Source organism: Anabrus simplex, chromosome 10 (genome assembly GCF_040414725.1).
Source record: "Anabrus simplex isolate iqAnaSimp1 chromosome 10, ASM4041472v1, whole genome shotgun sequence".
Lineage (NCBI taxonomy): Eukaryota > Metazoa > Arthropoda > Insecta > Orthoptera > Tettigoniidae > Anabrus > Anabrus simplex.
The window spans coordinates 115,879,897-115,892,176 of record NC_090274.1 but is presented as its reverse complement, the minus strand read 5'-3'; the positions used below and the strand labels follow the sequence as shown (position 1 = coordinate 115,892,176).

The 12,280-nt window shown below is 38.1% G+C and overlaps 1 protein-coding gene across 2 annotated transcripts in view; it reads left to right on the top strand.

Annotated features, from left to right (window-relative positions):
* Positions 1-12,280, top strand: part of LOC136881838 (zinc finger protein 254) — a 115,247-nt gene that overhangs the window by 36,477 nt on the left and 66,490 nt on the right. For both annotated transcript variants that reach the window (XM_068229432.1, XM_068229433.1), the window contains exon 4: positions 2,468-2,593. In XM_068229432.1, the coding sequence (XP_068085533.1) occupies positions 2,468-2,593 (126 nt within the window). The remainder of the gene's footprint in view (positions 1-2,467; positions 2,594-12,280) is intronic.

Below are 12,280 nucleotides of genomic sequence, written 5' to 3'. Positions count from 1 at the left end.
ATCTGCAGCAGCTTTTATATTTACTTCATATTTATCCATATTCTTTGATTTACCATATTTCATTACCTTACATTTCGCGTTTACATGCCACTGTAACCATATTGAGAAAAAATCAATCTTGTTTTCTAGAACACAACTAAAACACAATAAGACCTGAATGCCCATTTACATGTGGTATATTGAGTATGGTAACCATATTCAAATCTATTTCAATAATCCATGTAAATTTAGTAAATATTTACAAAAATGAACGGCTTGAATAAGACCCGCACCCAAGATATAGAACCAATATTTTGGGGGGAAAAGTGCGGGTGGTATTCGGGATTATACAGTAATTGTTCTGTTCCATGTATTGTGTAAGATCCACTCCTCTGTCGAGGTTGTTTGACCCTGATTCATGTCAGGATTCCCATAGTTCCCCAGTCCTGTCTTGTGCTTATGTTGGGTCCTACCCTAAGTAGTTAGCATGATTTCATGCTGGGATGGCCTCTAGGCTTTCTTGTGCTTGTGCTGCTGTGTGCTTGCGGTATGTGTAATCGCTACTACAGTGGTTACACAAAACAAAGCACGAAAACAGTAAAGAGGGGAAGGTAAGAGCAACTACACAATATCAGAAACCACTATACACTCAGCGAAACATCAGCTGGACTACGCGGGTCTCCGCCGACAACATACGTAAAACAGTAGGGCCAACTAATGGATAATAAACCAGGAAGGTGGAAAGAGCTAGGACTTTACCGAGGACATGGACATGGCTTAGTTTGCAGACTCCGAAATAATTCGCCATAATCCTTAAATTTGAAAAATATTATTTACAAATGAAATTTTACAAAATACATTCTGAAACCAAATCCACAAACCTGCAACTTACGAACTATAAGCTCCATGATACACCTAACTTAGAGGTTCTTTGATAATATCTACGTACAAGTTACAAAATTCCAAACCAACTATACATTTAGTTACAAATCCAGTTGTACAATGCAATTTACAGTGAAGTATACGTACTCTCCAAAACTCTAGCGTACATCAAGTGACACTGAACTACCAGAGGCAAACCCCAAGGTAAATACATCAAACTACAATCTACATATTTAGTGAAATAGGAAATGGGAATGCCTCGAAAACAAACAGCCAAGCCCAGCTGAAAAGCTAAGGCATCATAAATAATTAATTTGGCGAATCAGGTTAGGCTAGGGCAGACTCCTATACGAAATAGCAACTGAACATTACGGAAATATAAGCCGGAACGGAATTCAAGAGTGCTTACCCGAAGGTGGCTCATCCCGGTAGTGAAGCGTCGCAATGACATAAAACTTCAGCCAGGACAAGACAAGACAACGCAGCTTCGCTCGCTATATATAGGAAAACCCTGGCCTTGGAGTAGCCAATCAGAATGCATGAGTCCGCCCATCCCCTCCCAGGTTCACCAATCACAACTCCAACTTCAGTCGCGAACTTAACCTACATTCTCGAATACGCAATCGTGAACCTTCCATTTCCAGAACAGTCAGAAAATACATTCTAGAACACATAACCAACAAAAGGCAACACACCCTGTTCAAACATTCATGTAACAAAAGTTTCTGGATACTTCCAGTAAATATAGAACTGAATACTACTATTTACAAATACATGTTACAAATATTACACAGTACTGGTTAGGTCATTACAAATAAAACATTATATCATACTTTACAAATAAAGTCTTCAAAAAACACTTTCCGCTTCCACTACATGTTCACCTGTGACAGTGTGGAACTGTCAGTTGTTTTGCTGTCGAGGTGTTTGATTTCTGATACGCCATATAAAGTGCACAGATGTGAAATAAGCCTTAAGTTCCTCAAAATTTCATTAAAAAATATCTATGACAATCTAGTGATCAATTTAACTGAAAGGTTACTCAGAAGTGGTCATGCTTAAGTGACTTCCTTGTAGGATGTATCTGTGTAAGGCTATCAATTTCATCTCTTGACACATGCCAGATCAAAATGTAGCTATCTCTGAAATCTCAATCTCTTTGATGGCCGTGACTAATGGTAAACTACCACTGGTTTTAGCACTTTCCCCATAATGACGTAACTTTTGTTAGTGCTTTTTGAGGAGCCAACCAGGCTGTGGCTGAAGACGTAACTGATACATTATCAGCCTGATATAGTATATCTTGGTTTAGGCACCACAAAATCATTGGTTAGCTAATGTTCATATTGAGTTTAGAGTTGTGATCTGGTATATTGTAAATTTTGAAGCTTGTCTCAAGCTCCAATATGTGATCATGAAGTTATATTTCTTGAACTCTTGTAAAGGAATATCGTCGTGCTGACCACACGACACCTCGTAATCTGCAGGCCTTCGGGCTGAGCAGCAGTCGCTTGGTAGGCCAAGGCCCTTCAAGGGCTGTAGTGCCATGGGGTTTGGTTTGTAAAGGAATAGCAATATGCTGATATTTTCTTTTTTATCTTTACAGGAGAAAAATACCCTCACATCCAATGACATCCAAGTGAAGATAGAGGAAGACCCATACGGTCTGCTTGCTGATCCAAGTTTGGAGAAGGTCAATGTGAAAATGGTCAAAGAGCTTCGTTCCAATGAGGTATCTACTTATTAATTGATCCTGCACATTTTGGGTGTTAAATAAGTCCTGGATAATATTTTTTGAATATTTTATTAACGTATAATAATTTAGGATTTTTTATTAACAAACTTTTGTCCTTTGGAACTTAGTACCCAAAGCAATTTTTGTTTTACACCTTTATTATTTGTACAATATGTTGCTAAATCTTTTATGCACATGTTGTTTCCCTACATCCATTTCAACTGTTTTATGCCACCTTGGAACAGGTGCATTTATGCCTGCATGGTAGAACTCTGTCCAGCAGGTCTAAGGAAGTGTGTGGCAGTCATCTTGAAGAGTTATTATCTTCAAACCTCTTTCCATAAAGCTAGTCCTTCAGTTTAGCAAAGATGTAACCAGAGAGCAGCATTTTTATCCATCCCAGTTTTTTGATAGCCTTCTTGGTTTTCTGTCCCGGTTGTTGTGCAGCTGCAAAATATTACCGTATTTTCTCCCATAATTAACGCACACTTTTTTATGAAAAATACAGGTGAAAACATCAGATGCGTAAATTATTTAAGGAATTCAGATATTTAAAAATTATTTACAATTCATTTACATGTAAAAGATACATCAAATATAATATAAACACAATTGGTTCAATTCATTCATGGTTATCGTCATCTGGCATAAAACTCCAGTGTGAGTTTTTTTCTAAAATGTCAAATAGGGTACTAGGACATCAGGTAGGTTGGACACTTTGATTTCAAGTACTGACTTTGGAAAATATTCTTCCCATTACGAGCTGTCAATATGACCTGAAGTGAAATAAATATGAACAAATAAAAGTACAATTCATGTAAGTACATAATAATGACATACCAGCAAAAAAAAACACAGGAAACTGCCCAACACGACCTGTTAGATTTCCCCACACCATTCGTATCCAATCTGACATGAGTAACGTGTCCATCCACCCTTTTTTGGATACAAACGTGGATCCCTCATGGAAATTTTACTTTGGGCATTGTTTTTCATTTTAGAGAAACGTAAGGTGCAAGCTTTCTGCCATCAGCTGTTACAGCAGGCATTGCAGTACATCGTTGTTTTTCGCTTCCGGTAGTGCATATGATAACACTCAATGTCCCTTTCATATCGATTGTTCTGCTTTGTGACATATGGAAACTGATTGGCGTCTGACCTGCAGTTCCTGTTTGGGAGAGCAAATATTCCTTCACTTTACGCTTCTCAATCACAAAGCGATGAAAAATCAATTGCTTTTTGGTTGAAATCATTCAGCATTTTTGGCATAATGTCGTTCTTCATCAAAGAGAATGTCAATTTCTCTTCATAAAATTAATCATCCAGCCGTAGCTAACCTTCAAATCCGAGACACTGATTCCATGTGCAGCAGCAATTTCTCGTCTTTTAAAATGCAACATTCCTTGAGAAACAGCATGTCCACCGTTGCGTAACAAAATCATATATTTAAGCAGATCCTCCTCTTCTTGCTGGAACTTGTCTTTTTTTGTCCGCAAAATACTTTGCGAGGCTTCTTGGTTGCTTGAATTGCATTTCTCTGTTACTACGGTAGCGCACGTTGCATTCAGACACTGAATACTTCCGCCCCACTGCCATATCCCTGTATGTGTCGGTGTAACTGATCACCGCGAGTTTATATGATGCAGTATTAACCAAATACTTGCTCACCTTGGACTAACAAACAATTTTGAGATCGCAGAAAACGCATGTCCTATCCCAGAAACACTCGTAAAATATGTCTGTACCACACTGGAATAGAACATCACTAGTCACTTCTGCGCTGATTCCCTCACTGAACTAGTGCAGTGGTATTTCCTACCGGCTGATAATTGCACGTTGACCAGCATTTGGAAGGCCCGCTTTTGCAATAAGAAGGCTGATACTTGAGTAGTTGACATCTTTATTTCGAAACACATCCGGAACTGCATGATGGATGTTCGAAGAAGTCAAATATGTGAACATTTCTTTTTCTCCACTTTGCACCCAAAATGTTGGGATGCGTAAATTATGCAAGGGCTTTAATATGCAAGAAAATATGTTATAACAATGAGGTGAGATGTGATTCACTTGTGTGTGACGTTTCATAAGGTTACTGTTGATTTGTTGGAATTAACATGTTCACTGCTGCCTTAATTAAACCTATAAACTACCGAGGAAGTTGGCTGTGCTGTTACGGGCACAGCTGTGAGCTTGCATTTGGGGAATAGCGGATTTGAACCTCTCTGTCGGCGGCCCTGAAGATGGTTTTGTGTAGTTTCCCATTTTCACACCAGCTGGCTGCGCTGTACCTTAATTAAGGCCATAGCCATTTCCTTCATACTGCTGGCCATTTCCGATCACATCACCACCGTAAGATGTATCTGCGTCAGTGCGACATGAAGTACATTGTAAAATAAGAACCTAGAAATTGCCCCATGAGCTAGTATTTTTTTTTTCTTTCTATTAGTAGGTAGAAGATGAAAGCTTTTAAATTACAAGCAGAATGATGCAAATGTGCGTAAATGGTACCATTGAACAATATAATATTCTGAATGCCAGAAATGCACATGTTTTTACATTGCATGGCATTTTGAATCACTAAATTGTGTGTCAAAAGCCTAGACTTAATGCCAAACCTTCTTGCAGTGTTCATATGGAGTATGCTGATTCATCCATCAGATGGGGATGTTTGAGCCTTGAGCTGATGATACTATTCATCAGGATTAGGCTGTGTGCTGGCACAGGATTTCATCCTCTCTCTTCCTGCTATCATATTTCATGTCATCCATTTCATCTTATTAACTCTTCTGTGTAGGGTGATCAGGAACGGCATCTGGTCATAAAAGCTTGATACAAAGATTCATCTGACTTCATGCTCAATGCTGTAGAGAAATGGGATGAGGGCTGAATGCACACACCTTTGCATTGCCTTGTATCAAATGATGTTACATTATTATGCAATAATCAGTTATATATACTGAACCCTTTGGTCCACTATGAAGTATACCTGCCTTCCTTACCTATCAGCAATTTTCATGAGTTCTGTCTGTTGGGTCGTTTCGGGTTCTTTGTCACTTGCTGAGGTAAAAGGTAGGGTTCAGTAATCCTAATCTTTCTACTTAAATGAAAGGTCTATTCATAAAATATTTGTATTTTATTTTGGAAATGTTGACGGAAGAAAGTAATAATTTGAAATCCATGTATAATTCGGACTCTATCTTGTCCACTTGACACCACAATCATTTTTTTTACACAGAGGGGCCGAATGCTGGCTTGAGCCTTTGACTTAACTGCCTGATGGGCATCCTTACTAGAAACCATTGTCTCAATTATTAAATAAAGAAAGGAAAGTCTGGAAATCCTTAAATTCGGCTTCCATTTGAGACTACATGTACCATCATAATGATTCTTGATAGTCCAGCCCTCGTAACACGAACTCTGGACATAATTAAGGCAGTCCAATCAGTGTATGCCACACGGTGGTTGTATGGCATGGACCCTTAATTGAATTGATGTGACCTGCGACTATGTCATGGACCGACCTCTAAACTTCTAAGTTACTTTAAAGTCATTGTGGATGATGACTGCAAGGAAAATGATGCTGCAGTGGCATATGGCCCTAATCTAAGTCTCTGAGGTTGATGACCCCATGACCATCCAAGTTTCTAAGCTGAAGGCTAAACACAATTAAGTTACATCGGTTGATGACCAAAGTTTCCACTTGACTAACCCCAGCACATTTACTGCTCAATCAATCAAAATCAAATAATGCAACAACAACAACGCTCACAATACTTTATGGCAGTAAAATCCATCACCTTCGGATATGTCCCCTTAATCGTTACGTTAACATTTAAATATTCCCAGAAAAATAAACTAAGATTTCCAGAATGCATCTTCAAGTTATTCACTTCGTTTACAGTTATTTCATAATTACGGTTTCCACTGAATTGAATAATTAAATAAATTTAAATGATTTAATGAAATCTTAATGAACAACAAATTCTGTCTCTACGGACGAATGGTTTCTTTCACAAGTCCCTACTCAAATTTTGATGGAATTAAATTTTAATTCGCTCATGTTTAATATCAGTTGTTATCATGCAGCTGGAAAAAATTACATCATTTATTTCCAGTATTATATCTTGTTTCATGACGTCACTCTTTTATCTAATCTAATACTAACCATTATTAATACTTGGATAACCCTAATAATTAAGTACAAAGCCATAAGTAACTTGCCGTACAATATAAGCCGATTACGATGTCATATCTTGTCATAACATTCCATAAAGCTTTGTGCACCCCTCACAAACAAATCAATCATCATTACCATCACTCTATATTTTGGACAACCCTGAAATTGGCTAACCTCACTCATTATACTCTAACTTCGTGGTTTCAAATATACATTACGATCTCAATTAAACAAATTCACAGTATCTAATAACCTACACGTTATCTCCGGATGATATTTTCAACTAGTTCTCGCAAATAATGATCTCCGTTGCCAAGAATGCAGTTTCATTTTAACACGTAGCAAGCACACAACCCCATTATCTCCAAGCGGCGAACTCCCATCAGCTGGCGGCATTGAAAACAAACGACCCTCGCCCTGTTTGTCAGTTTTAATATGAAACACATGTCTTTCGCCACGCTTGACTTGTCTCTCAGAATGAACCCCTTTGACTTGGCAGAATAGAACAAAAATACAATATTCTGTCCAAACAAATATGCACATAGATTTTACTTTTAAATGTCCTACCATAACTGTACACATCGCAAATTAATACCTGCAGGATTTTCTCGCTCTACTTTCCATCCCTAACATTATACAAAATCTTCCTCGTGCTCCCACAAAAGTCCCAGGTTCACTACAGGCTTCCAATCACTTGATTCAAAAATCCTATCTCAACTCATACGACATATCTAACCTCTTGCCTCAAACTCGACGACTCTCACTGACAAAAGAACTGGAATAAAATACTTAGAATCCACGATGCACAATCACACACAAATACTTTAATAATGAACAACTTCGCATAAAATGATCTCGTATTTTTCAAAACTGATTTTTCAAAAAAATGACTGACAAATTTTACTGTTATTTATTGTCACGTGGTCACAGTTTAAACGGACATAGAATATCGTTACACTTCGTGACAAAATTCATGATTTGCATTTCTCAACACTACATACAGCATTTCCACCCGATTGAAAATGGGTAACCACAGATCCTTTTGCATCAATTCCATCAAATTCCAACAGAAAAATTTTACGTCGAATAAACATCTTAATTTGACATCACAAAATATAGGCAATAAGTTCACGGAAATGACGATCTACTTTGGACGTGACATCACTTTGAAACCCTCCTTAATAACTTTTTACAGCATTACACGGCACTCGCAATACTTTAAAAATTTATCCAAGCAGAAAATAAAACAAATGACCTTTTGTCATATTTCTAACATTCACAAAAACATATTGGTGACCTACTGCATCATAAATACCCATTTCAAATACATATAAGTTTGACATCATAAAACAAGATACAGTAGGCGGTAAGATGGTATGTCACCTACCTTATGTCCGACTCGTTGGCTGAATGGTCAGTGTACTGGCCTTCGGTTCAGAGGGTCCTGGGTTCAATTCCCGGCCGGGTCGGGGATTTGAACCTTAATTGGTTAATTCCAATGGCTCGGGGGCTGGGTGTGTGTGCTGTCCCCAACATCCCTGCAACTCACACACCACACATAACACCATCCTCAACCACAATAACACGCAGTTACCTACACATGGCAGATGCCGCCCACCCTCATTGGAGGGTCTGCTTTACAAGGGCTGCACCCGGCTAGAAATAGCCATACGAAATTTTATGAAAAACCTACCTTATGTTACGTCAGTGTCCATCATTGGGCTCACCTCTGACCCTCTGTCATTTATTTAGCCATTTTTACATTTTTGGCTGTACATAGAATTTCTCTTCATTTTTCCTGGAAATAAAGCATTAAAAAAAAAAGAAATGCCCTTTCACTCGGCGTCTTCGTTGATCGCACTCGACTGATTGTATTTATTACCCACACACGAATTACTTCTATTCACAATGTTACAAATTTTACAAAAACTACTTCGGTATCTTGACCGTCCTTTTTATCAGATTACTTATGCTCAAAAAACTATCTCCACATGGAGTCAAGATCCAGCCACATCGGCAGAATCTAGGTTTGTAGTACGTAGTCTTCTTTTGACGAACGATTTACTTGCACAGTTCAACCCTCTCTCTCACGCTTCAATGATACAAATGCAGGAGGGTTTCAACATGGCGTCCCTTCTTATTTATAGACACGACCCCTCTCTCCAGGCATTTTCCCCTTGCCGCCAAGAAAATTTGCATAACTTTTCCGACTTAAATGAACTGTATTTAAAAGAGTTTTTGATGTAACCACAGACTTGTTAACTCGTTAGCAGTATTGTTCATGAACATTTTAAAATTTATTCTCATTAAATTAACCTGTTAAATGACCTCATTTTTATAGGCACTATTTTCTATCGACTTAGCGTGGGTAGACTAGACACACACGTCCTTCTGAAATATCCACAGAAATGTCTTAGCAGTCTCAAATCCGTCTTACTAAAGACCAATTGTCTTATAGATAAATACGGGACCCTCATTATACTGCATTCACCACTAATTCTTTCATTTAAATATGTTCATTCAACCTAAACTTTCTTCTGTATTAATCCACTGTTGACACATGCGGATGACGTCACATCTCAGAGTGTGGGAAGGAAGGTAGCCACCTCTCTTTGCCACGTGTCACCTCAGACATATATAAAATTTTGAGCTTCCTATTACAATTGACATGGGCCTCCTGTAATATTTTTATACTTAAAATTCTTAGGACACAAAGGTCATGGTTTCAATACAAAAGGCTTATGACATGGTTAGAAGAGAAGAGATATGGCAAGGTCTGTATAGAATGGAATTGTCAAGAGAAATGCAATTCAGAATTAGAAATATGTATAACAAATGTCTGAACTGTGTTATAATAGATGGCAAAAAATCAGAATGGTTTAGAACAGCGGCGTTCGACAAGGAAGTGTACTTTCACCAGTGCTCTTTAATATAGTGATGAACAACATTATGAGGAAAGTTCACTAAGGGTCCAGAGCAAATGATACAAAAAATCGTAGCATATGCAGATGATGTGCTGATATGGGAAGAAAAATGAACAGAAATTGGAAGAACAACTAGATGCCTGCCAGAGGTCAATTGAAGAAGCAAGCATGGAAATAAGTTTAAGAGAAAGTGAGGTAGTGAAAATCAGTAGAGAAAACAGAAAAGTAAAGGACATTAGGTATAAGGGAATTTTTTTAAAGAAGTAGATGCTTTTAAATACCTAGGAAGTCAGCTAACTGGGAAAGGAAACATCAAGGAAGAAATTTTGGAGAGGATAGGAAATTGCTCGAAATTTTATTACTTTGTATCAGACATAATTAGAAGTTGGAAATTACCTACCAAAGCAAAAATCATGATATATAAATCATATTATTTGCCAATATTGACCTATGGATCTGAATGTTGGGCTTGAACAAAAAAAGATCTGAGTAGATTGCAAGCGACAAAGATGCGCTTTCTGTGAGGGATATTGGGTAATAGAAATTAAACAATACGAAACATGCTACAGGTCAACCCCCTAAAAGAAACTATGGACAGAAATAGGCTGAAATGGTTCGGCCACCTCTAAAGAATGGGACAAGAAAGATTACGAAGAAGAGTTTGAAAGAAGACCAATTGGAAGACCATGAACAAGATAGAGGGATCAGGTGGAGAATGACGGAACTCAGAGAGGACTACAATGGAAGACAGTGATGAATTATAGACTGGGTAAAAAAGAGAAATTGGACAAGGCTCTGTGAATGATCTGCATAAGCAGAAATGTTTCAAGAACTAGAAGAAGAATCATTCACACCAAAAATGTCCTTCAGTAAAGTATTTTTATTTTTTTGATCCAGTAGTGAATGTTATTGTAGTCATTCATATCATGTATAGCACTAGTGGGCAATTCTGAAGTAAGGTTCTAAGCAGGATTTTCAGGGTGCTGTTGACGATAATGGTTGGAATCAATATTTTCCCCCTTTTTGTAGGACAATTTAGAGCATTTTCTCATTGATTTGGCAATTACTGTTTGTTTTGCTAGAAGGGTGGTTTGTTGCTATTGCTGACTTAGTTTTTATGCTTGCATTATTGATGGTGAATAACAGAGTCGAAAGTCATACAAAGTCATTTTGTCTCCAGAGAACTTGCAGCATAAAAAGTTACGTGTATTGACCAGCATCATTTTGAAGATATTGACTGCAGTTTCTTATACCAGTGAATTGTCTTCCTTTCACAAATATAACATGAGCATTTTTTCTTGCCAGTCAACACCAGATAACAGGAGATTATACTGCAGAATTGCTTTTTGCTTCTTCCTTGTTACAGTGTCAAGCACTTCATCTTCAAATTCTGTGGAAATGAAGATCTCTATAATCCTTTCACACAGTCAGGTTAATACCATTAACATGTTTGGATGTGTGTTCACCTCTGTGAAGTTTTTCTTCATGATTACATATGTGATCACCTCATTGTGTTCCTGTTTAATGGTTGTTGGCATTGAGGAACTGTATGTTGTGGAAATTGTCTGTGAAGAACGAGTGTCTAACATTTAGTTTTCCCTCCATCAGTTTCATTACAATGTTAGCAGCATGTCACTTATATATTTTCACCTCAGTATCGGACTTGATTATTCAATTACAGTGAAACCTCGATTATCCGTTCCCCGAAACTACGTTTTCCCGTAATATTCGTTCAAATTACGTGGTCCCGCGAGCATCCCATTTAAAACCTGTATTAAAAATCCCGCGTTATCCGTTCCTCAAAGAAACGATTTCCCGCATCAACCGTCCAGAAATTTCAGTCCCATCAACGCTAAATCCTCGATCAAGCGTTTTTCAAGATTTCGAGAATGGACGGCAGGAATCGAATTTGCGGGTCTAGCGTATTTTAATTTCATCAGATATCTTGCGCGATCATACTTACGGAACATTCTGTACCAGGCTAACAATGAAGGCTTTCTGTTGAATGTTTCCTACAGTTGGCTGTGTTACTAGCTGGTGAAAACCAACAATTTACGCAGTCGAGTTTCGGTTTGCTTACACAGTACAATATTGAAATGGCGCGACCTGTAAAGCATGTGAAAACCCTGCAAGAAAAACTTCAGATTATAGAGGAAGTTGAAAGAAATCCAACAGAAAAAAAAAAGTTGACATCGCGAAACGTTTAGGCTTACCTGCTTCGACACTGAATACAATAATAGGGAAAAGACAAGAGATACGTGAACAAGTTAAAAAATGTGGATCCTCCGCAAAGAATAGAAAAACGGGGAAGGAATCGAGATATTCTAAAATGGAAGCAGTTCTCTTTTCTTGGTATCAGCAAGCTCGGGCGTCGAGAATTCCTGTGGATGGTAACATTTTGCGCGTAAAAGCTCGAAGCATCGCTGCAAGAATGGGTATCAACAATTTTTCTGCTTCGAATGGATGGATTTCCCGGTTTAAGGAGCGTCACGGGCTGGTGTATAAAAAGCTCGCCGGCGAGAGTGCTGCAGTTGACGGTTTGGCTGTGGAAGATTGGGGGAAAAATCTCCCAGAGCTGCTTGA